Here is a 27095-nt window from a genome sequence, read left to right on the forward strand (position 1 = left end):
ACATGATACTGTGTTTTATACATCTTTTAGACATCGTTTTAGGCGTCAATTAATTTGCTACTGTTTGCGATCTTTTGCAGGCAATTGTTTACTAACGTATTATAATATGCTTGTATTTGAAAGTGAGATCAGAATTTTTGTGATCAAACCATCATTAAATTAAAGAGGATTAGATGGAAAATTACAAGCAAGGAGGGGAAAATGATCAAACATTTACATAGTCATATCAGAATGGATTATAGCAAAAAACAAACATACATTTATTTCACTGTACTACTATAATTTATTGAAGAAACATGTTATATAAAAAAGATGAATATTCTATTTTTTTTTTGTATCATTCCTGGAGGCTAAGGGGACATGCAGCAGTTCAGTAGCATGTAAAACTCTTTTTAAAAAATACCTTTACACTGCTCAATGTTTATTTTTTCAGTAATGTCAGCCCTTGCCTTTTTTTTATGTATTGCAAAAAAAGGTGGGAGTGAAGGGCACAGGAACTACAGAAATAACGTAGAATAAACTGCTGCTCCGTTGTGTGTGCAGAGTAAAACCTGATTTCACTTGTCGTTTTCTTTGCTTTCTACACTTTGACCTCAAATAGTGGAAATGTTCTTTACACATTTATGCACAAGAAACATTTAAGGTTTAGTCCTGAAAGAATCCAAACTCAGGGCAAAACCACAATCTTCTTTTCCATTTTCTGCTGAGGGAAAATGAATTTCCTCATGACATCATCAAGTTCCTCCAGGGCCAGCTGAGCATGGAGTACAGCCACCTCATCAGGGTCGGAGCGCACCACCCACTTCAAAGCCCGATACAGCTCCAAAAGAACTTCTCCCAGAACCTGCACAGAGAAAAATACCATAATCAGGCACTGAAGCGGTAAACATTTGGTAAAAAGTGGTTTCCTGCTGTCTGTACCACAGCTGAAACACAACAATGTTCATAGCAAGGCCAGGAGCCACTATAAGATCTCGCTCCATAGTAGGTTCTTAGCGCTCTCATTTGCTTTACAAACCTTTTCCATAACATTAGTTAGTGCAACAGCTGAATTCATCTATCTATCCATCACTGTTCAGATATTGATCTTCTAATCCCAGCTAATCCCTTTCTGAAATAGATCCTACTGACAAAGCCAACATGTCAGCGATTCTACCGGTCACGTCTGCCTAAACATGCACTCATATTAACAGAATATCAGGCCAAGAGTCAAGGTGGTAACTAAGGTGATGACTGTTGTTGTAAAGCATATAATGTGTAGTTTGTGCTGACCTTGCTTTAGCTAAAGGACAGGCTCTAGTATAATCAAAGGGTCAGCAGGTGTTTGGACAGCAACGGCTTCATGTGAAAACTAGTCTCGCAAGGAAACCAGAATTCCAGCTGTTCTAAAAGAATCATGACCTTTCACAATGTGCTTTTTCAGAACTGTTTGGTGATTCTGCCTTTTAGTTCAAAACTGCAGTAGCACAGACTGGATGAGTAATGCTGCATGTGTTTTACAGCTTTTTTCATACTATATTACAACAATATTCTCAAAAAAACAGGAGTAATAAAAATCTATATTCTTGGTCTAATATGAAAAAACATTTATTCAGTAAATGTGTATGCTTCACATAATCTAACTAATAATAAACATGTATAAAATGTGATTTTATTCGAAAAGGAATAACCGTTGTATCTAAATCACCGATTTGGTGAAGTTTCCTTAGCATTAGGTTACCAAGTCTCAACCCTCAGCATGTGTCAGCATAATTTCTTCATGGGAAAGTTTTAGGGCAGAGGCATCTGCAATGTTTAATTGGCTATTTCACTAAGAGAAGAAAAAGAGATGCTTGCAATGTTACTGATCAATGCTGCGGATGTACATAATAATAGGAACTATTTTGTTCGATGTACTCATTAATAATTGGTTATCGCTAGCAAATTGCTGTGCTATAAGAGAAAATAAAAACGCTAGGGTATGCTGGTGTATGGTTGCATTCTTTGTCCTGTTTTATTCCTTAAATAAAGCTTTAGATGTGCCCATTCTCATAGCACAATCCCTATCTGGGGCAGCAAAAAGTTTGTAGGTGATGATTGGTAGAACCCTTAACTTTACATTAATTGCACCATTTCTAACACTCACCGTCATGACAGGCCACATTCTCTACTGTGGATTTTTTCCTATGCAACAGCAAACAATTATTTATCCCTTTTGTTCAAACAGAGAAAGAGTGGTCTATAATCACAGGAGTACGGGTTAATTACTATCTCCTGACTAGAAGCTCTTGACACCAGAGACATGAAAGCTAAAACCACACTTCCCACCGACATCTGCTAATAGCTACGTGCCATGCTGAACTAGAGCAAGTGTAGCAGTGCTGAAAAACAATAGTAAAAGTGCTTTCACAATGACATGAGAAAAAGCAAAGTGGTGATTATGGATGATGGCACAGCTGAAGCCTGTGTCCTAGGCTTTAAAAAAAAAATCTTAAATACTAAAAGAAATACTAGTAAAATTCTAGTTTGGCACACTGCAATCAATTTCATTTAGCTCTACAAAACTGTCTATGCTTTATTAACCAGAACAATTAAACTACATCAGCATTGAGCTAACGTATACAGCAAATTTAAATATAATTAAAATAGCAAAAAGGATTTTCTGATTGCAAGAAACTTTTGTGGAAATACGACTGCTTTAACCCTCCATGCTAAACATTTCAGTTGCAGAATGTTATTTATGTCGCACAGCTCGATAAATTAGTGGCCAGTTTAAGAGTTACAGTCTCTCCGAAAGCTGTAATGCAGGTTAAAGGTTTTGCCAGCGTGCAGAAAGTATAGCTTTTGCTAGGAAACGGGGAACAGTTTTACTCTCTGGCTTCTGGCACTGCTTTAACATGACATGTCTGCAGTGTGCCAGTGGCCCACTATGTCACTTCTTGTGACATTTGAGGCACAGGAAACTCACCATGTGTTGCTTTGTTCTTGCAACAACTAACCTTTGAAACAATGTCTGCTTTAAACAACCAGATGATGCTGTTCTTTATGAACTCCATTAGGTCAAAATGCAGCAAGCAGACTTTGATGGATAGAGAAATATTTCACTGCCTCAGATTTATAATGATTAAAGTATACTGTGATTCTAAAGTACACTATAATATATTTATATTTCTGCATTGATGTATAAAAGCCTTTCTAAATATTTGTGAGATGTACTGTATTTGTTCTATTAACAATGGTCATCTGATGTTTGCACATATTTTATTTGTAGCCAGTCTAACATCACAGCACTGTTAAATTCTCAATTTTGATTGGTCAGAAGGTGTTGATTGATTTTCTATAAAAGCAGCTCTAGCAGTAGTTCCATCCGCAGGCTTTTATTGATGCACTCGTCCTATTATGTCATGGTTTCTATAGTAACGACTCGGTTACAGGGACTTGTATGGGGGAAGCTCCACATTATCTAAAACCAATGGATTAAAATGTGTTGTTATTTAACAAAGAAAAGCAGATCATCAAAAATTCCTAAAAAGTGTCTTTTAAGATATTTTGCTTAGATGTGTTTTTTTCCCAGACTAGAAAGCCGGGTGGCCATGAAAGTGTGATTACACTAAAAGTGTGATCGCACAAAGAGGCCCAGTTCGAATGGTCACTTTCAGTGTAATCAAACTGAGCGCCAGTGCTAACGCCACTAAACCATTTCTCATCACTGGGTAAAAACTATTCTCCACACTCTGTTTCAGTCAAAGCAGGATGGCTTTTGAGTTTCTTCTGTCTAGGAGAAATTTATCAGTTCAATGAACTGATAAATGATTAAATAAATGATAAATGATTCATGATTAAAATAGGTAAACATCTTAAATTCTAATTATTTAAATTATACTTAATTACAACATTAATACTTATCTAAATGTACAAACAATCTTGAATGATAGATCTTATTTAGTATGTACTCCATGTAATTGAAAATAAAACAACACCAATGAAGTGCTATAGTAGCTCCTGCAAAGTGGTGGCCTACAGACTGGACCATGGGAAAAACAGCTTACACAAATGAGGAGAATTATGAAAATACACACTGCTTCAAAAAGAGGAGGGCTTGATGAGAGACCAGAGGTTTTCAAACCACACTTTTAAAGCTGCAAGCTGAATTCCACCCATTAAACCATGAGTTAGGTACAGGTGTGCAGATCAATTCCCACCAAAAGGATTTCTAAAGTGGACCTGCCTCAGACCCCATGCTCTTCTTCAGCAAGTGGCCTCTACACTTCATGCTTTTGTGAATGGACTTGCTCAGGTCTCCCCCTATTTTCAGTGGATAATCACACCTGGATGCGGTAGACATGTGTCTTTATGGCTGCTGCAGCAGTTCCTAGACAGTCCGATGCTCAACTCAAGACTACTGTTCATCATTTGCTCAAACTACCAATCCTTTCTACACAGTTAGTACTTCTTGACTCTATTGTATACAATTGTAGAAAAATAATTGTTTTTAACCTTTAAATTCAGTGTAATCCATAAGAGAATGGGTTGTCTTTTGTGTCACGTTTCTGTCTCATGTCATCTCAGTCATTACATTTCCTCAATTCTGCCACTTCTTCTTTAGTGAGGGGTGAAAGTCTACATTCAAATTTCTGAACAGCTGTTTGTGGCAAAGTCTTTTGTTGAAAGAGCTCTACAAATAAAACAACTGAATTTGAGGATTTTTCTTTTAACATTCTCAATCTCATGCCAAGATACTGAGAACAGTCCACACAAGCTTTGAATGCAACAAATTTTTCTACTGCACAAGTTAAATCCAAAGAAGCCTCACACATATTAAACTCTTTTTAAAACCGACTGATACTTATAATAGCATGGGTAACATTGTATGCATATGTGACTTATTTACTATCCCACAGTTTGTTTCTATGTGCGCTGTTTGTCTTTTGTGCATTTTAGTTAACACGTTCATGTATTATATGTGCGATATCACTCATTCTTACATACACCCACCTGAGTGGTTTTGTCACTGAGCCCCCTCAGTAGTAAAGCAATGACGTGGACTGCAGCTCTTCGTACTTCTGCCTCTTTTTCAGTCTTTATCAGGGCTGTGAGACACATGCTCAACTATTGGATAAAACACACACAGTTTAAAGGTGAGAAACACCGTTTGTAAATGCAGGAAACTGCAGTGCAACACTCACAAAAGTCTACTAGGTCAAAGATTACACACACTCTTACATCCATAAATCAGAGTGGCCTATTCATGAATAAGCAACCCTGTTATTCACAGCGACAGAGCTGCTTATTCATGAAGAGCTCCATGCCCCACCTCTCTTCTACTAAACCTCAGCCATGTACAACTGCTTTATGAAAAAGTTATTTATATATAAACACACACACATACATACATACATTTATACACCACAGCATAAAATGCAAATAGGGTCATGCTAGTGAATTCCCTCTGAGGGTTTGCCAGCTCATATATTGACAGAATAAGACAGGTATACCCCTCCCCCCCTTTTTTTTGCACCAGCATAAACTAAAAAGAAAGCAATGGGTAAAGGCGCTGCAGAATTCTGTACCTACATTGATATTGTGTACATATGTTAATAAATGCTGAGTTGCACTATTCTTATTATAGCACTTCATCTCCTCAAGATATTGCAAGATTTTGTGATGCACACAACCCAGAATGCAGCTGCATATTTAGGTCAAAATGAATGAAAAGATCTACTTATGTCTCTTAAATTGAAGGCTAAGTAAAGAATTAACTTGCTAAAACATTACAAAAAATAAAAAGGTTGTGCAATTTAAAAAAACAAAACATTTTATTACCATATTAGCTCTTTTTTTTTAAGTTCAGAAATCAACAATTTCATGCAATGGTCTGTCCAAAATTACAGCACTGACCATTACACCAAAGCTATTACCTCCTGTGCCAGTGGGCCGAGGGAGAAATGTAAGCGCTGGCACAGCTCTCCCAGATTGGACAAGCAGCTGGCACGAAAGCTGCAGTCTTCGTCCCGTGTACCACTCAGAAATGCCCCAATCAGAGGGCGGCCATAGTACGGTGCAAGGTCACCTAGAAAAGAAGAGTGACACCAGAAATAAAACACGTAATCAGACACTCATCTATAATAGATAAAGTTGGTGTTTCTAAACCAAGAGAAGGTAACAAATAAAACTGCATGTAAGAATTAAGGGGTCCAAGCACTACAGTGACTGGTGCAATGGACTCTGAAAATTAATTTTTTAAAAGATTTAATCTTTTTCATCTCATTCTAGATTTAATGAAACCCCAAATGACAAAGACATTTTGTAGAAAGGTTCTGACAAAATGGCCAACTACTGTTTGGAATATTAACTGTTCAAGTCGGTAGTGTTCTCAAATCTGAATCCGTTTGATAGTTTTTGCGCATTGTGCAAATATATGATTTGAAATATTCAACTTGTATTAAAAAACACCAAAAAATATAACCTTTTTGGTTCAACTTTTATAATCATTTAGGTTATTTTATTCTAGTGACTAATTTGCTCTCATGGTGCAACTTTTGCGTGGTCCAGGGCGATGATAAAAAAACAAACAAACAAACAAAAAAAAAAAACACTTTTTGTACAATCATGGAACTTAAGTATGTCCTAAAGTATATTTTAAAACTGGAATGATGAACTTGTAATGTGGTTTCCCATTAAACATTCAACCTGCATGTCTAATTTTAGCCTATTGGTGGTGCTAGAAGGTTCAAAGTGCACACCTAAATGTTTGTGAAAATATAGTTTGGACTGTGTCAAATCAGCATGCAAATTTCTCAAAAAAATAAATAAAACAAAATTAAATATATCAATAAATTAAAATAAAAAAACCTGCCATAGACGTACTTAAATGATGTATTATTAGGTATGGACTGAGCTCACTTCTGCTACAGACTGTACACATGTACTGATTGTTTAACAAGGTTTCTTAAACAGAAGTATACAGAACTGTACTTTTCCATCTCAATTCAGTTCAATTCAATTCATTTTTATTTGTATAGTGCTTTTAAGAATGAACATTATCTCAAAGCAGCTTTACACTATAATATAATAGATTATGTAATGATTAAAAATGAATACGATGTTCTTTATAAGTGTAAGTTTGTCCCTCCTGTTCCTCTACCATCTGTCCCTGGCTCCACAACCTGCAAAACATTTTTTAACCTTGTGCATCCGTTCTTCTCAACTAATCATGCTCATTAATGAATTAGTTTCTTGAAAACCTTCATGACTGTTTGGTTTTCTATAGTGGTCTTTTTTTTCAGGATAGTATTATTCCAGTATTCCAGAAACAGATCCATTCTACTTCAACAACTCTGTGATGGACACTTTTCTTTAGACATGCGACTCCCTGTCACACTACACACGGCCTAAATGATGAGAAAATACACACAGCACAGAGGCCACAATTTCTCTTCATCTTTGTGTGAAAGTATGAGAGTGACTTAATCACATACCTCATGCATGAGTAAACGGCTATAATGGTACTTCTTTGGACACTTTGTGCAATTTTGAAAAAAAAAAAAGGATTAGTTGCTTTTTTTTCTTTTTAAGTGGAAATGGATAGCAACATTTCTAGGATAATTTTGTATTTTCTCCATTAGTATTAGAGCCAGTTGTAATTCAGTGTTAAATGCTTGGAATGTGGGAGGGAGTCTCTATAGGGTCTCTGAAAAAGAAAATGTCATGTGAAAAGGACTCTGAAACAGAAGCATCTGTTTGGGTCTATTAATTACAAAACCAAATGTGCAAAATAAATTCAAGAAATTGGACACTACTGCAGCAACCACTTCAGGCTTTGATATTTAGCAACCATAATCTATATGCTAATCTATATCTATATGATATATCCATAATTATAAACTAAGACAGAAAACATAAGCTCATTAAATAATTATTATTTTATATTATATTAATCTTTTAATATTATATTTGCTCTTTAGATAATTTTTTATTATTTTTTCTTTTATGCTTTTCCATTTTAATTACATCATGACAGAAAGTAAAAGTATCAGAGTGGCATGGGGAGAGTGACACAGCTTTGGGTTGTGTTGCACTGCAAGGGAGCCGACGGGGGAAGTCACAATGTGTGTTTTTGGAGACGGAGCAAAGCAGCTGTTGGACCCTTTGAGAGCAGGTTCTGTTAGATGTAAGGAACAGTGCCAAACCGAGACACCCAGCCCAGGCTGAATAACACAGACACAAAGAATAACCCCATGCCTCTGCCAGGAACACTGCATTACCCAAAATCTGGCTCAGGCCAAAAAGAAAGGAGGGGGTATAAGAAAATACTCTTTAGCTCTGAATTAAAGATTAATATTAAAGTGCCTGACTGAATATACTTTGAAAGGAAAAAAAAAAAGTGTTGTGATACATTATGCTCATAGATCAGAGAGAAAGACCAACAACGGATTACAAGTTGTACTCACCCATGGCTCTACTAGCTCTCATCAGAACCTCCCCCACCTTGAGGCGTGTCTCCAGACATCGCCCCCTGCTGGAAGAAGCAGCAGTTAAACCTGCCTGATATTCAGCCAACAGTCTTTGCAGGATCTGCTCAGGAAATGAGTCAGCCAACAGGACCAGGCCTAAACAAACGACAAACAAAACAACTTGAAAAAGGTTTTTTAATTCTTTCCCCATTTTTCTATAAAAAATACTAAATATGTTATGACAAATTTGAATAAAAAAAGCTATATACCTGATATAAATCTTAATATCTTTATACATATATTTACCTTTGACAAAATTATCAGAGTGATATTTGCTGTTTTTGATCTGGAGTAAATAATACTACATAAATCCTGAACTGCAAAATATGAAAATAGTGTCATATGTGAGCAAAAATATTGAGACCCCAGACTTTTCTAGTCAAATCTTTCCCAAACTGTTACTACAATGTTGGAGGCACTCAAGTCTTTGCATGCAGTAGCATAATATTCTCTTCCCCTCACTTGATCTATGGGACCCAAACCTGTTAATTATGTTTTACTACATAATCTGTTTCAAATTAACACTATTATTAAAAAAAAATTACAAATTATAAATAAAACTATTTAATTAGCCAGACATTGTTTTAGTGGACATGTCATTTCACTGCATGTTTAGGAATGATTACTGTTTGTATAATTAATACAAATACCTTGTAGGTTTTATGTAGTTCACTGTGATTCTTATGCTAAACAATTTTCTTAGAGATTTATATCATTATAGTTAAACATTTTTTGTACAAATAAAATATGAGATGTAGGATTTCTAATCGAAGTAAACACAAAACAAAGTAAAACAGCATTTGCTATACTGCAAAACAATCAAAAAACAGCTGATTGGTGGCCGTAAAATTATACATATTGGCTGTAAAATTATACATATTGGCTGTTGACTTAATGCTTGCATTATCATAGGCAAAATAATATGCACAAGTAATACAGTACAATGTAAGTGCAATGCCTATTATTTACACAGTCATTAACAAAACTTGTAGCCTTTTCCCTATAAAAAATGTTTTATAGGACAGCAGCCAAAAAAAATCTCAAGGATACCAGAAATGCCGAAATGCGTAAAAAACAGCTCTCAAATATAGACATACAAAAGCTTTTCTTCAGCTGAGGTTTAAAAATTTGGTCCCCAGTGTCCTCTCAAGTACAGCTGCCATTGGTATTCACATAAATAATGCATAAATAGCAATGTGTGTTCAGGTTTAGCTGACCAGCGGCACAGTAAGGTTTAGAGGTACCACATGTACATTGCTCGTGTGGTATAATGATACTATTATGCATTACTTAATACAAAATATGGGTTCAGACTACATCTGAATTTCAACGATAATTCCATGAAAGCCTTTACTGAATAATGTAGTAGGAAAGGCCATATTTACTGATTTTGATCTTAAGACAACAGTGTGATATATATATATATATATGCCTTTATTTCTGACTCTCATCACATTACTAAACATTGTGTAATATGTGAGTCTCACAAACAAGAACAGATTTGCCACTCTACTGTCTAATACTGTAACAATGTGCATCATAAATCTGTCTAAACCAACGTTTAAAAAGGGCAAGCGTGCTAAATATAAAAACTGTAATTAACCAAGCCATTTTCACTTAACATCAGACCCCCATACCTTGAATAGCAGAAAGATAAACAAATGAGTCTTCATGCTCCAAGTTCTCCAAAAATATCTGAAAAAAATGCAGACAAAAGCTTTCGTGAACTGAACGTAATTACTGGTTTGATTATCCTCAGCAATGCACAAGCTCAATTCTCAGTCCATACTGAAGGTAAACTCAATAGTGAACACAAATTAAATCCACTGAACTGGTTGTAATTGTTTTTTGGGTTGAGGTTGCAGAAGATTAGAACACTGATGCACTAATGTACTCTTTCACAACCATTATCAATTCCAGGGACTGACTTACCGCTTGTATTTTTATTTATTGCTTGATCTTTTAACACCAACCCTAAATTTGAATGGCACTAAATATATATATAGAAAGGTAAAATTACCAGATTTTATATTATAATATATATATATATATATATTATATATAAAACATCACAAATCCTTCTACTTCCGACATCCATTCAGAACGCATGAGCATGTCGCGCAGGCATGTAATGTAGAAACACTAATCAAGAAAGATTCCAGTACCATTAAATCTGCCTGGATACACATCCATATTTGCCTGCTCCTGTTCACATAAAAAAAATAAAAAATAAAAAATAAAAAATATAAATAAATATTGAAGCACAGCTCTACTGTGAACCCGCAGCAGGGAATCCCATCACATGGAATATTATATTAGTTACAGGCAATCCCCAGTGGACCATAGTGTGGCTTCAAGGTGTTTCATACCAAATATCTCATTCATAAAACATATAGTATAATGCATTTTTCCCTAGATCACCCAACCAACAGCATGAGGAGGTAACAGTAGGTAACAAGTGCCTATTACACCACACAAAATAATCATACAGAGAAAAATGGTATTTACAGACCCTGCATTTTTGTTGTACAAATACAAGGTAGTCCATTACTTACAATGGAGATACGTTACGACGACCTGATCGTAAGTCAAAAATGTCAAAAGTCGAAGATGGTACTATGACTGTGACGGATAATTTTTATTTTCTGCTCTAAACTGATGGCCTCCCTCTTTTTTGTCAATCAAAGCAGGAGACATACATGTGCGCTTGGAAGACATGCTTTTATCACTAAAATTGCCGTTTGAGCAGTGATGCACGAGCACATGAAAAGAAAAAAACACTGGTGTCACAGATGAAGGCGAAACATCAGCAAAGTAGGAAAAACGATATAATCCTCATCATGTGAAAATAGTGTAGTTTGATGAAGTGCTATTGTTTAAACTGTTTGTTTGTAACTTCAGGACAAGCACACTGGATCTGTTCTGTTGTGACTCGTGCCATGCTGTCCCAGAAAGGCACTACTGACAGTAGGTTACACCCATGTGCCTTCTTTTCCTGCGCTCTTAGCCCAGCGAAACGTAACTACACCATCGGAGAGGGGGGGTGCTCCTGGCCATAAAGCTGGCCTTTGGGGAATGGCCTCACTGGTTAGATGGGGCTGAGACCCCTTTTTTGGTCTGGTCGGATCAGTTAATCAGGCTTAATCAGGAGTTAGAGACCGGAGTCCGCATCCTGTGTGCCTAAGATGCCTCCTCCCAGTCCTCCAAGCTGTTGTGGGTGGAGTACGCCCATAATTTGCTATCTACCGCCGGCAGGGGTCTATGACCCTTTTAGATGGTCTATTTTTCACCCGTCCTGTCCGCTTTAGCCCAGTTACGGTGCTGCCGATTTAGTTGGAGCAGGGCCTGCTCTGCTCTCTTTAAAGCCTCCCAGAGCTAACCGGAGGCAACCGGAGGCGCTGCCCTGCACCCCACTACCAGATTGGCCAAAAGGCTTGGCTTTCAACTCGGGACATTCCACTCAAGGCTGTGTATCATAAGCTCACCCCTGCGATTTCTGGGATCCTTTCCCATCTCTAAGGTCATAACCCTATTACCCAAGGACCTCTGAAACCACCCTGCCTCAGACCTGTTCAAGCCTATTCCTGTTCCTATATGCATATATCATTTAATTATTTTATAAAATTTTATTAATGACAGATTCTTATATCGTCATAACTGAACAAAATGTCCGTTCTTTTAAACAAAAATTGTCAAAATATTTTTTATATTTTATGATTATTTAATACATGGTCATCAACTTGCCATTTGCAATTATCTTAAAAAAAAAAAAAAATATATATATATAATTGTTGATTTACACAAATTGCTTCACCTTGCATACTCAAATGATGGTTTTTTTTTTTTTTTTACAGAAGGAAATGACCCAGCATGAGTGAATCTGTTCAAGGAGAAATCCCCTATGCACTCTTCAACTATAAACTTTATAAAAAAATGTCAAAAGATAGTTAAACTCAGTATGTGACTATTGCAGTTTTTAAAGTACACTTAAATACATAAATACCTTGAATATTGAGTTTTATGTAGTTATAATAAGCAAAACATCTCATTTAAAAAATAGTTTTTTCAAATTATATGAATTGATTAATTAAAAAAAAACGTCTGGTTAATCAATTATTAAAATAATCGCTAGTTGCAGCCATAATCTATGCATGTATAGACCGTTTAATCCAAGTATTCGCAGAGTCTCACATACAAACACACAAAACTCACCATCAGCAGCTTGTCACGTTCTTGTAGTGCCTCCTTGGTTCCCTTTTTCACATACTTAGTAAGTGCCCGCAGTGCCATGGCCCGGGTAGGCACATCTGGGTCACAGGACTCCAGCAGCAACTTTGAGAAATCTTCCTTTGGACTCGGAGCAGTGGAAGCATTGTGTGTGCTGGCAGCAGGTTTTGGTTTTAATGATTTTCCATTTTTATCATCTATATGCTGAAAACTATGGACCTGAGAGAGCCTCTCTTCCGCAGATGTGCTAACTGTGGCAAGATGTGCTGTATTTTGAGGATGTGAAGGCATGGAGGCAGCAGAATGTGCACTGACTGAACAGTGATTAGACGTAATTTTAGGTGATTGTTGACTGGCATGTGGCATCGCAATGTTCTGACTAACATGGGTTTTTGAGCTTTTTGAGGTCCCACAAGGTTTGGCAAGATTTCCTTTGCTCTGGCCTATCACCCGAGACTTTGTTTGAGCAGAAACGCTATGGCTGCAGCATTGAGCCGCATTAGTCACAGAGTCAGAGTGATAAGCCCCTCGTGTGGCTATGGCAGCCCGCAAATCTGATGCCAGCTCCTGTATCACTGGCTCTGGGTGTTGCTGTGAAATCTGTTCCAGAGGAGCCAGCAACCGGGCCATCGAGGAGTAGTCCTCTGGAGTCAGCTGAAAGGAAACACAACCATTTACCAAGGAAACAGTTAATGAATCCATGAATAACCCTAACCCTAACCCTAGTGTAAAGGCCCTTCTCTAAGGTGCTTTAAACTTGAAGGGTACTTTCTCATCAGTTCTCATCCATTTGCATCTTCAGAAAATTAAACTGGTTAAATCTTTTGGTCTGGTATGTCATTTGGTACAAATTAAAATGTTTTAAGTCGTTAACAATTGCTCTTGAGGCATGCTCACAAATGTATTTTATTCATAGATGAAAAATATAGCAAGAGGAGTCATTGTTCTTGTGGTGGTGTAGATACTCATCGTTTGAACTTTATGCTTTTGTATAAAATCTGATATTTAATCAAACAAAAAAAGCAGCCATGTCAAAAGTTTGGTTTAATGTCTAATTATATTTCTGACACTAGTTTCAACTTACATTCAATATGCATGAAAAAAATAGACATTTGCCCTCAACCCCTTTATAAAGCAAAGTGAAAGGTAAAAAGTTTCTTAGACAGTCTTGTCTTGTTAATGCAAGCATATGCATGTTTTCACACTACTGATCATCCTGCATCACAGTGCAGCATAGCACAATTAATTACATGATCTGACAGATTGCAACAATTAGCTAGTATTTCTGTAATTGATGAGGAGTAAGATACAGTGGCTACCACCCAGAAAGTGCACATCTAGAGTTTTCTAGAGGTTTTTTCCTAGGTGTAGCATTGGTGGGATTGAAACCTGTTTCACCCATTGACAGGATTTTTTTGTTGCACCTCAAAAAATAAAAAATAAAAATTAAATAAAAGGAAGCATATACCCAAATTAACAGTGTTATGACAACATGGAATTGTGGAGAAACCCATAGGAACTGGTGGTGCCCTTGCAAAAATAAAAATGTAATCAAGCATCTGTTCACAGCAAATATCATATAGCACAGTTGAATGGTTGGTTGTTTTGATCCAGTCATAAAATGACCGGTGTTGTTAACACCTGCCTAAACACACTGCAACTGGGCTTAAAGGGTGAGGGTACTGTACCTGTGCAGCTCCAGACAGCAAAGTGGCCACCAGCCCCATTCCCATACTCAGAGTCTGACTCTCAACTGAGCTCTCTGACTCATATTCCAGACCTACGCATGCCCTCTGTAGCATAGCCACTATAAAACTCACCACCTAGATAGAAAAAGTAAGAGTTGGTATGAGAAAACATGTGCATCATTACTACACACATACTCCTGCAATGAGATGAAAATTGGCTGAGCAGCTATATGGCTCTTGGCAGCCACAGAGAGCCCAAAACACTTTATTTCAGGAAATAATAGTTGAGATATCTCCAGAATAAAAACAGTAAATTCTGTGTGCTTTATTTAAGATTCAAATGAGTCATATGCCCTAAATGTTTTCTATCAGGACTCCCAGTACAACCAGGCCACAAACACAGATAAAGTCAGACAAGGACAGATGAGAGTTCTCCAAAAAAAAAAACCCCACCTTAAATATCCAACAAACACAGAGCAGGCAAAGCTTGTAAAACCAAATTAGGTAAAGCATTGCAAATTGCTAAATTTGGATTCCCGATCTAGTTCAGTCATTTGTGGTCTATCCAGAATTATAACATTAAGATCATGTAAGTCATAAAGCATAAATCAGAAAACCAATCACACACCTGTGTGGTCTTGCGCAATAGCTGTGTGTGAGGCAGAATCTCACACATGACAGCCAGACTCTGTAGGAGAGCCAGCCTCTGACCATAATCACTCACACTCCCCGTGAGGTGTTTCTCCAGCTCCAGCAAGGTCATGGAAGATGTGTCTAGTACATTATCCGGCTCCTGTTGCTCTGCTGCCAAGTCTGTCAGATTCTTCATGGAGAAAAAAGATAGCTGTTTATGTTCACACTTTTTCTGTCTTCTAATTCAAACAGTAACAGAGTAGCTACAGTCCTATTCCAAGGTTGTGTATGTCTATGCCCCTAATGTTACTGTAATTGCTAAAAACTGTTTAAAAAAAATTATCTTTAAAGAATAAAATTGACTTGTGTCATACTGAAATGATTAATAATATTATGTACTCATTAGCCATCCTGATTTTCTGTAATGCAAAAAAAACTAACAAACAAAAACCCCACAACAAAATAGACATTTGTGATAAGGGGCATTAATGAACCCATAATAACGTATTTAATGTATAATTACAATTCTGTGAAAACTATTAAAAAAAATAATGACGTCGGTATAGGCCACATGCACATTCAGAGTGTATGTTGTTAAGAATTTTAGCAACTACCAAACAAAAATGCCGTCTTGCATACCCGAGTCTATTTAAAGCTGTGCACGCTCACGGAAAATAATTACTGCTTACCAATAAAAAGAAAGTAGTAAAATATGGAGGGAATGCAAATATATGATGTGATTTACACCACTTCTTTCTAAACATACCTGCAGGAGTGAGAGAAAAAATTCTCCTGGCAGATCCGTGTCCTTCATCTCAGCCAAGAGCTGCACAAGACACTCCACTTTCCACTGATCTCCTGACACTTTCTCATACAGAGCATCATCCTCATCACTGTGCACATAGGACACAATGACCAAATTATGCGATATTTTGGAAAATCTGCCGGTGACGTGACATATCTGTGATATCATATCCAAATGACGCATCTTTGTCACCTGACTGGGTCTTTTCGGATGAGCCTGATGCCTCCTTCACTGCCAGGAGAAAAATGGTAGCCAGGTGTGACTCCACCTTCACCTCCCTGCACCGTACACAGGTGTTTGAGAAGCAAAAGTGCTGAGGATTGTTCCACGTGCAACAGATACCATTGCAAGATCTCCTGGCATAGATTGCTGCTGAACAAAGTCAACATTAGGGCACTTACTTTCAACAAAATTATTTATATTTTTGCAATCCAGGCTTTTACTCACCGTAAATGTGAGACATTTTGTTTGGTATAACAAAACAGGCTGAAGATTGTGGGAATTACTTCCCTAACAGCACTTAGGAGTATTCCAGATGGGCTGTTTCCCACCACACAAATCTATAAGAAGTGGAAAAAAATGCTATTACTAAAAATAAATAAATAAATAAATAAATATAATCATAATAATAATAAAAAAAATGTGGTTGGATGAACTCTAAAGCCACAACAAAAATAAATCCATAGAACCAGCTAAAATATACTATTATAAAAAATAAATAAAAAGGGGTGACTCTTTAAAATTGTATTATGTGTATCTGCTTCATTTTCCAATAATAATTATGTGGTAATTATGTAATAATTATGTATCAGTTATTAATGAATTATTAAAATGAATTCAAAGCAATGTAATCTTAGTACACAATCTTTGATTAGAATTTAGATGTGAATATAAAACAACTGAAAATATTTTACAGTCAGTTTTTAAGGCTACAAAAGAAGACAGTACCAAACTCCACTACCATGATTTATGAGCTAGTATACAGAATATTAGTAAATATCTCACTTTATACACATCTTCCACACAACAGGTCAGCTCAGACTCAGCTACTACATCCTCTTCTGTAACACATGCTGCCTCGAAAATATGAAACAAAAACATTTTAAATTCATTATATTGAAAAACAAGTTATATAAATAATTGTCAAATATACAGAGGGAAAAGCAGTTAACCAACATTTCTGTTGAGGACTGCCAATATTCAGGATCTACTCCAGAGAAGGAGTTTACAACACACACATACTGTGAGGCATCATCAGCATGTGGCACCATTAGTCACATTACTGCAAGGCTTTGCTAGAAATTTTAATAGTAGAGAAATCTATACTCAATCAGTCACAAGATATTTAAGAAAACTGCAGTCTTTAAATACATCTACATATAAAAACAGACCTGGGACTGATGCACAGTGCTGTAGGGGTGAAAAGAGAGGTGCCAGTAAGAAGCGCTGAGCAAATTCAGGCTGAAGCTCCACCATGGTGAACACCACCTTGGTTGCCACTCGCTGAAACTGCAGTGCCGTTGTTTTGTCCTTAAAGTGGAAAAGGTCCAAAACCTAAACACAGTGAATAAAAGTTAATCAACATTACTGTATTCAATCCATCTACTACAGAAAGGAGGATTGGTGAGTGTGAGTGCCCAGTGTGTGCTTGTAGATAGGAGTTAAAAATAGCTTTAACTGTATACATTCAAGATGGCCGAATTCCGTCTTCTATGTCCACATGGTGCAATTGCAAAACAAATGATGTGGAAAGTACAGCGGCATGTGACATGAAATCAGCAATAGTCTAAATATAAATACCAGTGTCTTGTATTTGGTTCTTTTAAAAACTTCCACACATACTGTTTATTTACATACCAACACACAAACTCACAAAAAAAGCATGCTCTACTTGCTAGCCTTCTACATTCGGGTTTTCAAATATATGACCTGTGGGCTAGGACAAGCATGACAAACATTGTAACAGGTCCACCAAATGAATGCATTGATTTAAAATCCTCTTTTACTGAAACTGTACTAAAAAAAAAATCAAATCAATGTATGATAAAACTATAAATAAAAAAAGATGAAGCTGAACTTTAATTCAATGAATTTTTTTTTATGAAATTCAGTTTAATGTATGCATGTATGTATGTACGTGTACACTCACTGTCCACCTGTACATTTATGCATTTATCTAATTAGCCAATCGTGTGGCATCGGTGCTATGCAAAAAACAAAACAAAAAAATAAATAAAAAAATGCAAATACAGGTCAGGAGATTCAGGTAATGTTCTCATCAAACATAAGAATAAAAGGTGTGATGTTTGAGCATTTCACCATGCTGTGTAAACTCTAGAGAAAATTGAGAGTGAAAATCCCAGATCATCAGCGGGTTCTGAAATATTTAGCCAGTCCAACTGGCATGTAACATCCATTCCACAGTTGAAGTAAGAGATTTAATTCCTCTGTTTTAGACCTTTTGGTTAATTATATAGTAACTACTTTTATGCAAAGATTTAGATTATTTGCCTAGACATAATTATATATACAAATATACATTCCAGAAAAGCTGTCTTGAAGCATTCAGAGTTCAATATGGGAACCAGTCAGCTAGGAATGTCTCAACCGTGACCTGTATTCTGGCATTCCTACCTCTTAATTTTCCAGATTCACATTAATTGCGTAAGAGAGAATGTAAACAAAGATGCTTACATAGTGCAAAGCATAATGTGTACGCACAAACGTGGACTTATTCTTTATAATGCATCATTATGCTAGTATAATGAAAGGCTTCTTAACTGCTGCCTGTTAGGCATTTTTAGACAAGCCATGCCATTTTTCACTTGTGCACTAAACCCATCTTTACCTGTGGGCACACTTGACTGTAATAACTCTCAGCAGAGAGCGACCGTTGCGGGCAAGTTGCCAGGATCTTGGCTATTGCATCACATTTCCTCCAATCTGAGTCTCCACCTAGTGGACAAAATAATAGAATGCAAATTGTTCCTGAATTCACATGGTTTCTGAATTAACTTTTTACTCGAGTATCTATTAAACAGGATAATTACTATTACTGTACACTACAGACTCCTGGACACCAACACTAAGATCTTAACAACAACAGCTTTCTTACCCCCAGATCCCTCCAGGATGGCTCGTACCACTGCTTGGACCCCACGTGGCTCCATCAACCTCTCAGAGAGCAGTTGACCACAAAGACGCCTCAACCAGGGGGGAGCCTGAGGCAACTTAGAGCCTGGGACTGCCTGGAGAAGTATACCAACATGAACAGTGAACAAGGTACACTAATACAAAATGCATTTCAGAAAAGAAGAACCAGTTATGGTGCACACCTTGGGGCCTCCTTGAAGGACCAGCAGTTCCTCGATAGCAATTGGCTGATAAACCCTTTTCAGAAGACTCTGAAGTTCTTGCTTGCATGTCTTCCGCTCTTCCACAGTGAGGCCCTATGGGGAAAAAAAAGAAAGCATTATTGGAAAAAAGACAATGACAATGGAGGTTGAATATGGTCTGGAATAATATACAGTGGAACCTAGGGTTACGAATTTAATTTGTTCCGGTACTTTATTCGTAACCTGAAAAGTTCGTATCCCGATACAAATTTCCCCATAATAATGAACAGAAACTTCGGTAATTCGTTCTGGACAACCAAAAATATTACTTAAATAAAAATAAAGCCAATATTCAACTAATATTATTTACTTTTAACATGTTATATTAAAATCATACCACATAAAAACATACAAAAGAGGAAAACATCTTTACCGGGTACTTTCCCTTTGAGAAGACTCGCTGCAGGAGACGACGTTCGTAGAAGGGGGAGGAGGGAGAGTTATTGTTTGGAAGGAGAATCCTATTATATTATATTATTTATATATTATTATATATTATATTATAGAATATTAAAGACAGTGTTATTAACACGAACGCTGAGACAATTGTTGCATTATGAGAGCAATGTTTCTTTAAGGCTACTATCAGTTGGTATCGAAGTCCAGAGTGAAATTCATTATGGGTATTGTACTTCGGAAAAGACTGTAACCCTGCTAATCTATCTTCATAAAAACAAGTAAAGTGGTTATGCATCGGCTAATGTTGTCCATCTCATCATTCCACGAGCATCAACTAACGAGTTGTTACGCTGCCGCCGAGAAAAGTTCAAGCGGATAAGTAACACGATGCTCTCGCTAGGGACACAGGACGCTAACTGATGTGACGAGCTGCGTGGATAGAGCAAAAACACCCAACTTGCTTGTGATTTTTTGGTGAGCGACGTTCGTATCCCGATATATTGTTCGTAACCAGGGGCAAAAATTTTGATGAACTGCGATTCGTAACCTGAATTATACGTATGCCGGGGCGTTCGTAACCCGAGGTTCCACTGTATATATATATATATATATATATATATATATATATATATATATATATATATATATATATATATATATATATGGTCGAGATAACCGAGGTCGAGATAAGCGGGTTCCACTGTATATAAATCTGTAATTCAGGGTATTCATGTATAAAAGTGTACTTGAAAAATGCAAAAGCCACATAGTGAGTTTAACTATCTTTAATTTACACATTTTAAGGTTTATATGAACTGCTTGTTGAAGAGTGCATTTTTTTTTTTTTATTCAAAAAAATTCACTCATGCTGGGTTGTTTCTTTCTGTAAAACCCTCCCCCAAAAAACAGCATTTGAGTATGAAAGGGGAAGCAATTTGTGTAAATCAATATTTGTACAGTGGAACCCGCTTGTCTCGACCTCGGTTATCTCGACAACCCTATTAAGTCGACGTTTTTGAAGTGGAACCGCCAAATTCTCGCTTTGTCTAAGCATTTTTTATTGGTTATGTCGATTCTTTTATGTCGCCGAACCCTGATATCTCAAGCACAAGGGGGGAAAAATTTGCCATTTAGCGTCGGTTATCTCGGTGCAGCCGCAGAAGAACTCGCGGAAGTGGCGGAAAAATCAAGCCTTACAGCTGCTACAGGTGTTGTATTGTATACTGGTGAATCTCTGCTGTTAGTTAGTGCACATATGCCTTTTGTTGTTAAATGTTATGCGATGAACGGGAGGCGAAAGCCGTGCTTGGCGGCGCGGAACGTGGGATGAGCAGCAAAAGCATAGAATAAACACCGCCATGATCGGGGGGAATCCGCGGTGCGCTTTGGGAAGAAAAGCGCAGCCGTTGCGAGAGTGCCGGTGGGATACACATGAGCGTAACAATGACCGCCGTGAACCAACATATACCAACAATAACGGACAGTGAGAGCGTGGAAGTTTAAATAGGAGCTGGTGATGATGCTAAACGAGCACTATATGTGCGCGATTGAAGCCGGGAGCTTCAGAGAAAGCGGCCAAGAAAGCACCTGACACGCTGAAGGGGGCCGAAGGGGGCGTGGCAGGTGGATTCCTGACAGATAAACATGTACAGTATGTATTTTTATAGCATGCCTTCATCAAACAAATCGCGGCAACGCTGTTGTGTAAAAAAACCCTTCAAAAACACGTGCATGCACATTCTCATTTATTAACGCACATCATGTACATAAAGAAATTTCAAGCACGTTAATATATTGCTGCCATTTTGATTTTCGTTTATCTCGATCACCGGTTATCTCGATGCTTTTTGGCAACCCCCTAGGACATCGACATAACCGGGTTCCACTGTAGTACTAATTGTTCATTGTTTTGCAGGTTGCCAATATTTCTGGAGCTAGTAGCTCAGCTGTAACCTAGAACCTAGTAGGTTCTAGCTAAGTCTTTGAAATTATTATGTCCTGTGTATAGTCTCTGTGACTAATCAGCACACTAGTTTAACCAATCAAAAAGGCTTTACAAAAATTATAGCTTGATTTTTGTGAAAGGATGTTTGATATTTGTTAGAGATTTCCTAGATATCCATAAAACATTAGATTCTTCCTGGTCGGATAAGACTACATGGTATCTTAAACAAAAATAGTATAACAAAATCATAATATGTAACAGATTATGAATGGACAAAGAATAATGTGTTTTTTCTGTAAGTTTAAAACAAATAAATAACTAATCCTCAACTTTTTCATGCACTCGTTTATGTGAGGCACCAAACAAAACACAACGATTGATTTAACATTTATTTGTCATACTTTTGCCATCAGTGGTGGATAAGTACCGGTACATGGTTTGTGTACTTCGAGTTAAAGCAGAAATACACCCAATAAAATATTCCATTTAAAGTGTCCCTTTAAACATTCACTTGAGTAAAAGTACAAAAAAATTTGCCTTAAATGTACTAAAGTATCCAAAATACTATGATTTAATATGGCTATAAATGTCCTGTTATCATTTTTGTCAAAGACTCTTTGCTTAATCAACTCGGTTTATGTAAAAGAGTCGAATGTTACTTTTAGCACACCAATCTATTAATAGAATTATATTAATTATTCAAACACCGATTGATTTCTGTTAAAATTATCATCATGAGCTAAAAACCTTGAAGCTAAACATTTACCTTTAGAATCAATTTAAATAACGATGAAAAGATTATTTGTATTCAATAACTGTATGTTCATGCTAGGTGAGTTACACCAAGCGGCAATCAAAACGTTAAAACAGAGCGCGTGCTCTTCCCTGATTGGTGGCTTGCTGCATGCTTGACAAGTTAAGTTTTTACCCACTCATAATAAAAACGAGTGTGCAAAATGTAGTTGAGGAAAGCAAGATATAGACAGGCGCCACCCCAAAAATGCTATTTTATGTATACAGAACTGTACTGTATTAACATTTTACTTTATTTCATATTTAATAATTATAATTGTATTAATACATTTAATTATTTTAACATTAAACTCCATAAAAACAACTCCCTATAAGTGTTTTGGTCTATCATGCCATCCGCGAGAAACCCGGAAAATCAGCCAAACAAATTAGCTATGTGGTAAACGCAATTCCGCGATAAACCGGGGATTACTGTATTTGACTTTCAAATGTGTGTTCAAGAGTTAAAGTAAAATGGCAAATGGAAAATCAGTGAAATACAGATAAGCATAAAAACTACTTAAGTACAGTAACGAATTACATTTACTTCATTACTGTGCACCGTTTGCAATAAACTAAGGATTAAAAGAAATTCGCATTAATATTGATAGACAGCAGAGGTCGTATGTGCACAAGATTCAGCAACAGAAATGGCGAAACTGAATAGAAACAGATGAACAAGATCAAATCTAGCTTAAAAATAAGATAGAATTATATGATAAGTTGAGTATTATTACCATATTATTCTCTGCACCATCTACTTCAGGCCGATGAGGCCGATATCCTAACTGGCAAAGTGCCGCCATCAGGTCACCTAGATGGCGAGTATAGACCAGAGTAGCCAGGGATGACAGAGCAGCCACCTCAAGAAAAACTGTAGTGGTTATGAGAAGTCTGCGTTCACAAGGTGGAGCCACATCACGGCACACTGCAGCCTTCACAGCAATCCCAAACGCAGAGCGCAAGGCCAGACTCACGCCAACTCCAGGTTCCAAATATGGACACAGGCCCAGGGTGACGAGAAACTGCAATACGGTGCTTAAAGTCTTCTGTTGAGCCACACTAAGGACATCTGGGGGTAATGGTGGAGCCGCCTCTGGAGAACGGGGGTTTGGAACAGCAGAAGTTGAGTCCTGGTTAAAAGCCTCCACCAGCCTGCTGAGGTGGCGAGCCAAGGAGAGCAGCAGGAGGAGGCAATCCTGTACAAAGCTCCAGGTTAGATCATCAGTGTGATCACAGAACCACTGTGTCTCGCTTCTGACTTCCTCCATTAAACGGCGGGCCACCTCAAGCTCCCCATCCTCCAACATTCGCTTCAGTTCCGACTGGTTCCTCTGGAGAGCAGACACGAGTACTTCCTGTTGGGTTGCTTGGGGGCCAATTGGACTGGTCTCTGCTAATAAATAAACAAACAAACAAAAAAACAGCAACAATTTTACTGAACTGGACAACACAAATGTCACTGTGGGAGGAGAATGGAGAAATAATGTTCCAGATTTATCTACAGTGGGGGAAATAATTATTTGATCCCTTGCTGATTTTGTGAGTTTTACCCCCTTACAAAGAAATGAACAGTCTAGAATATTTACGGTAGGTTTAATTTAACAGAGAGAGACAGAATATAAAGAAAAAATACATCCAAGATTCTGCAGTGCATGGCCCCGTTCTTGTGGTGAAGTCTTCCTGTACCCTTAGCAGAGAAACAGCCCAAAGCAGAATGTTTCCTCCTCCATGTTTGACAGTGGTGATGGTGTTCTTCAGGTCAAATTCTGAACTTTTCTGCCTCCAAACACAGCGAGTCGAGTTGATGCCAAAGACCTCGATTTTGGTCATGTCAAGTCAAGTTTGTTTCTATAGCGCTTTTCACAACAGACAATGTCTCTAAGCAGCTTTACAGAATTTCAGGTGGAAGATCAGGTGAAAAAAAGGAGAAGATCAGGTGGAGAAAAGGAGACGATCAGGTGGAGTAAAGGGAGAATGAGCAGATCAGGTGGAGAGAAGAAGAAGAACAGGTAGAGAGACAAAGATTATCAGGTGAAGAGAAGGAGAAGGAGATCAGGTGGCGCTTAAATCCCCTCTATCTTCAGTTTACTGTTAAACAGTATCAGGGGAAAAACCCATCAAAAATTGGTCATCTGACCACATCACATTCTCCCAAGCCTTATCTGAATCATTCAGGTGTTCATTGGTAAATGAACGGGCCTGTTCATGTGTATTCTTGAGCAGAGGGACCTTGGTGTGTTAACAATGGTTTTCTTGGTGACTGTGGTCCCAGCTTCCTTGAGAACATTAACAAGCTCCTCCTGTGTAATTCTGGGCTGATCACTCAACTTTCTCAAAAACGCATTCTTATTTTTGAATTATCGCGCCAACAGTGGTCTCTTTCTCACCAAGCTTCTAACTGATGGTCTTGTAGCCCATTCCAGCCTTGTGCAGGTCTTTGGCAGCTCTTTGGTCTTTCCCATGGTGGTGGAGAGGTTTCAATGGAAGAGGTTGATTCTGTGACGGGTGACGGGCTTTTTACACATAATGGGTTAATATTAGGAGTACTTTCTTAAAGAGACAGGACTAATTTGGCCTGTGGGAGTCAGAATTCTTGCTGGTTGTTGGTGGGGACGAAATACTTATTTCACTAGATCAAATACAAATTATTTTATATATAATATATATTTGTAAATAAAAATATTCGGTCTCTGTATTAAAATAAAACTACCATAAAAACTCTAGAAAACTCTATAAAAACTTTGTTTCTTTGTAAGGGGGTACATTAATAAAAAAAAATCAGCCAGGACCAAATAATTATTTCCCCCACTGTATTGACTAAAGTGAATCTCATTTGAAGTTTAATTGAGTTTAAGTGAATTGATGTGTTCTTAACCTACAACAACTACATCCACTTAAAAGTTCAGAGGATATTAGATGTTGGAGACAAACAAATATAGAATATTTACGTACTATTTCGGTTAAAAACATAATTTAACATAGACAATTAAGACATTGTGATTATTTTTGTCATTTTTTTTAATAATAAAAGAATAAAGAACCACAAAAAAAAACCTGAGAGTTGTACAAGTGCAAATACTTGTATACATTTTAAAACTTGAAAAAGGAATGGACTAAAAAAAGTGATGTTCTTTAACTGTGACCTCTGGTTTTCCCATGTCCTCTTCATCACCATCCTTACTGTGTGGAGAGTCTGTACTTTCAACGTTTCTGACTTTTTTTTACTTTTGCCTTGTGCTCGATGGTGCTTTCTAACTGCTAAAATATTTGTAAAATCTAAAAAAAAACACTGGTGTTTTTAGTCAAACAATCATCAGTCTGATTTGTGTTGAAAGTTCTTTGGATTGCAATGGATGACAAAGGGGTTTTTTTTGGTGCGTGTGAGTAACCTCATATTTGGCGAAGGCAACAGGGATTCTACAGAATGTACTTAAACATTATCTATATTTTTTAATCTGTATGTATTTATTAAAATTTTGTACAAAGAACAAAGTATACAAATTTCTCTAATTGTTTGAGACATTAGGACATTTTTGTAAGTTTCCATCAACCCTAATTCTAAAGTGGACTGCACTTTATTTACTTTATTTACATTTTTAATTTGCTTTAAAGGATATTTTCCTGTAGCCTGTGCTCTCCCCCCAAAACAATTTGCATTAAATGAACAGACAAAACAATATTACATTGAGATATCTGATTATTTTATTCACATAACCACAATAAATTTCACCAAGACTGATGAATAACAATGACAATTTGGTTAATTTAACTGCGGCATTTTAATGAAATTTTAGAGGAAGCTGGACTTTCCGTGTTTTCTTAAAATAATCATGTGTTCTGTCCACATATAATGTTTAAAGTTCAGGCCTAAAGTACAATAAAAACCTCATATTCTTCCAAGAATTACTTTACTTCATGATTTAGATCAACAGTTTATTTATCTTTTGTTGCATTTTACTATGATTATACATGCAGCAAGTCATCTAATTGGTATATGGGATTATATTTTCTTGACCACTAGAGGCCATAATTCCTCGATTTATATACAGAATATAGGATTAAACTGGATTTTGTTTTAAATTGGCTAGGCAATGTAGTGAGGATATTTTGTATGCAGGAAAGACTAATGTTTCTTGTGGGGTTTGTTTCCTGATTGACGGTAGAGCTGTGATGCTTAGACCTCGTTTGACTTACACTGAGCACCTTTTTAGAACTTAAAGAAACGTACTATTAGGTTTGATGATTTTCTGCGTGCCTTAAAGCACTGTACATGGAAAAGTGGAAGCAAAGTAAACAAACGAATGTATTGAAATTCTATTAGCAGGTCTAATAGCAGCTGTGTGTGTGTGTGTGTGTGTGTGTGTGTGGTTCCACTGTGAAAGTAATAGAAATGGAACCGGTGCAGTACGTCAGTGCTTGACTGGAGAAAACAAAGTTTCACTTACCTCGGATAGGTTTAGTAAGGATGCTCAATGCAGTAAAAATCGCCGCAGTCATGTTTGTCAACAACACGAGATCGGTATATCAACACATGTGACACAATGTCGCGTGATTTAAACGTCATGGCTGCGAATGGTCGTTCAAGGCGATTGAGGAATACAAAGTAAAAGTCTTCATTCTTTTTAAAGCGTGTTTCCTACACGAAAATGCAAATTGCGGTTTGAAGAAGAGATGTTTAAAAAAATACAGTATTATTATTATTATTATTATTACTTT

General features: G+C 37.0%; 1 protein-coding gene across 2 annotated transcripts; it reads right to left on the minus strand.

The window, feature by feature from the left end:
* Positions 1-263: 263 nt before the first annotated feature.
* Positions 264-26961, minus strand: tango6 (transport and golgi organization 6 homolog (Drosophila)). Of its 2 annotated transcripts, none has more exons than XM_046864997.1 (18): positions 26825-26961; positions 23114-23772; positions 19181-19294; positions 18961-19093; positions 18694-18800; positions 17237-17399; positions 16851-16918; positions 16293-16405; positions 16038-16214; positions 15807-15933; positions 15036-15230; positions 14408-14542; positions 12705-13373; positions 10130-10187; positions 8430-8588; positions 5898-6049; positions 4975-5088; positions 264-844 (listed from the first exon to the last, which is right to left on the minus strand). In XM_046864997.1, the coding sequence occupies exons 1-18, from the start codon at positions 26874-26876 to the stop codon at positions 668-670; spliced, it is 3372 nt and encodes a 1123-aa protein (XP_046720953.1). In that variant the 5' UTR covers positions 26877-26961; the 3' UTR covers positions 264-667. The 2 variants fall into 2 exon arrangements, with proteins under 2 accessions (XP_046720953.1, XP_046720954.1); XM_046864998.1 differs by having other exon boundaries at positions 23114-23769; positions 26825-26938.
* Positions 26962-27095: the final 134 nt, after the last annotated feature.

This window comes from Silurus meridionalis, chromosome 13 (genome assembly GCF_014805685.1).
Source record: "Silurus meridionalis isolate SWU-2019-XX chromosome 13, ASM1480568v1, whole genome shotgun sequence".
Lineage (NCBI taxonomy): Eukaryota > Metazoa > Chordata > Actinopteri > Siluriformes > Siluridae > Silurus > Silurus meridionalis.

Bases quoted from the DNA above. Each gene is read 5' to 3' on its own strand.
- tango6 (XM_046864997.1), bottom strand. From the start codon at position 26,876: ATGACTGCGGCGATTTTTACTGCATTGAGCATCCTTACTAAACCTATC. The intron at 15,231-15,806 runs GTATGTTTAGAA...TTCTCCATGAAG, and splicing joins TTTTTCTCTCACTCCTGCAG to AATCTGACAGACTTGGCAGC. The intron at 8,589-10,129 runs GTATGGGGGTCT...TCGTTTGTTTAG, and splicing joins TTATCTTTCTGCTATTCAAG to GCCTGGTCCTGTTGGCTGAC.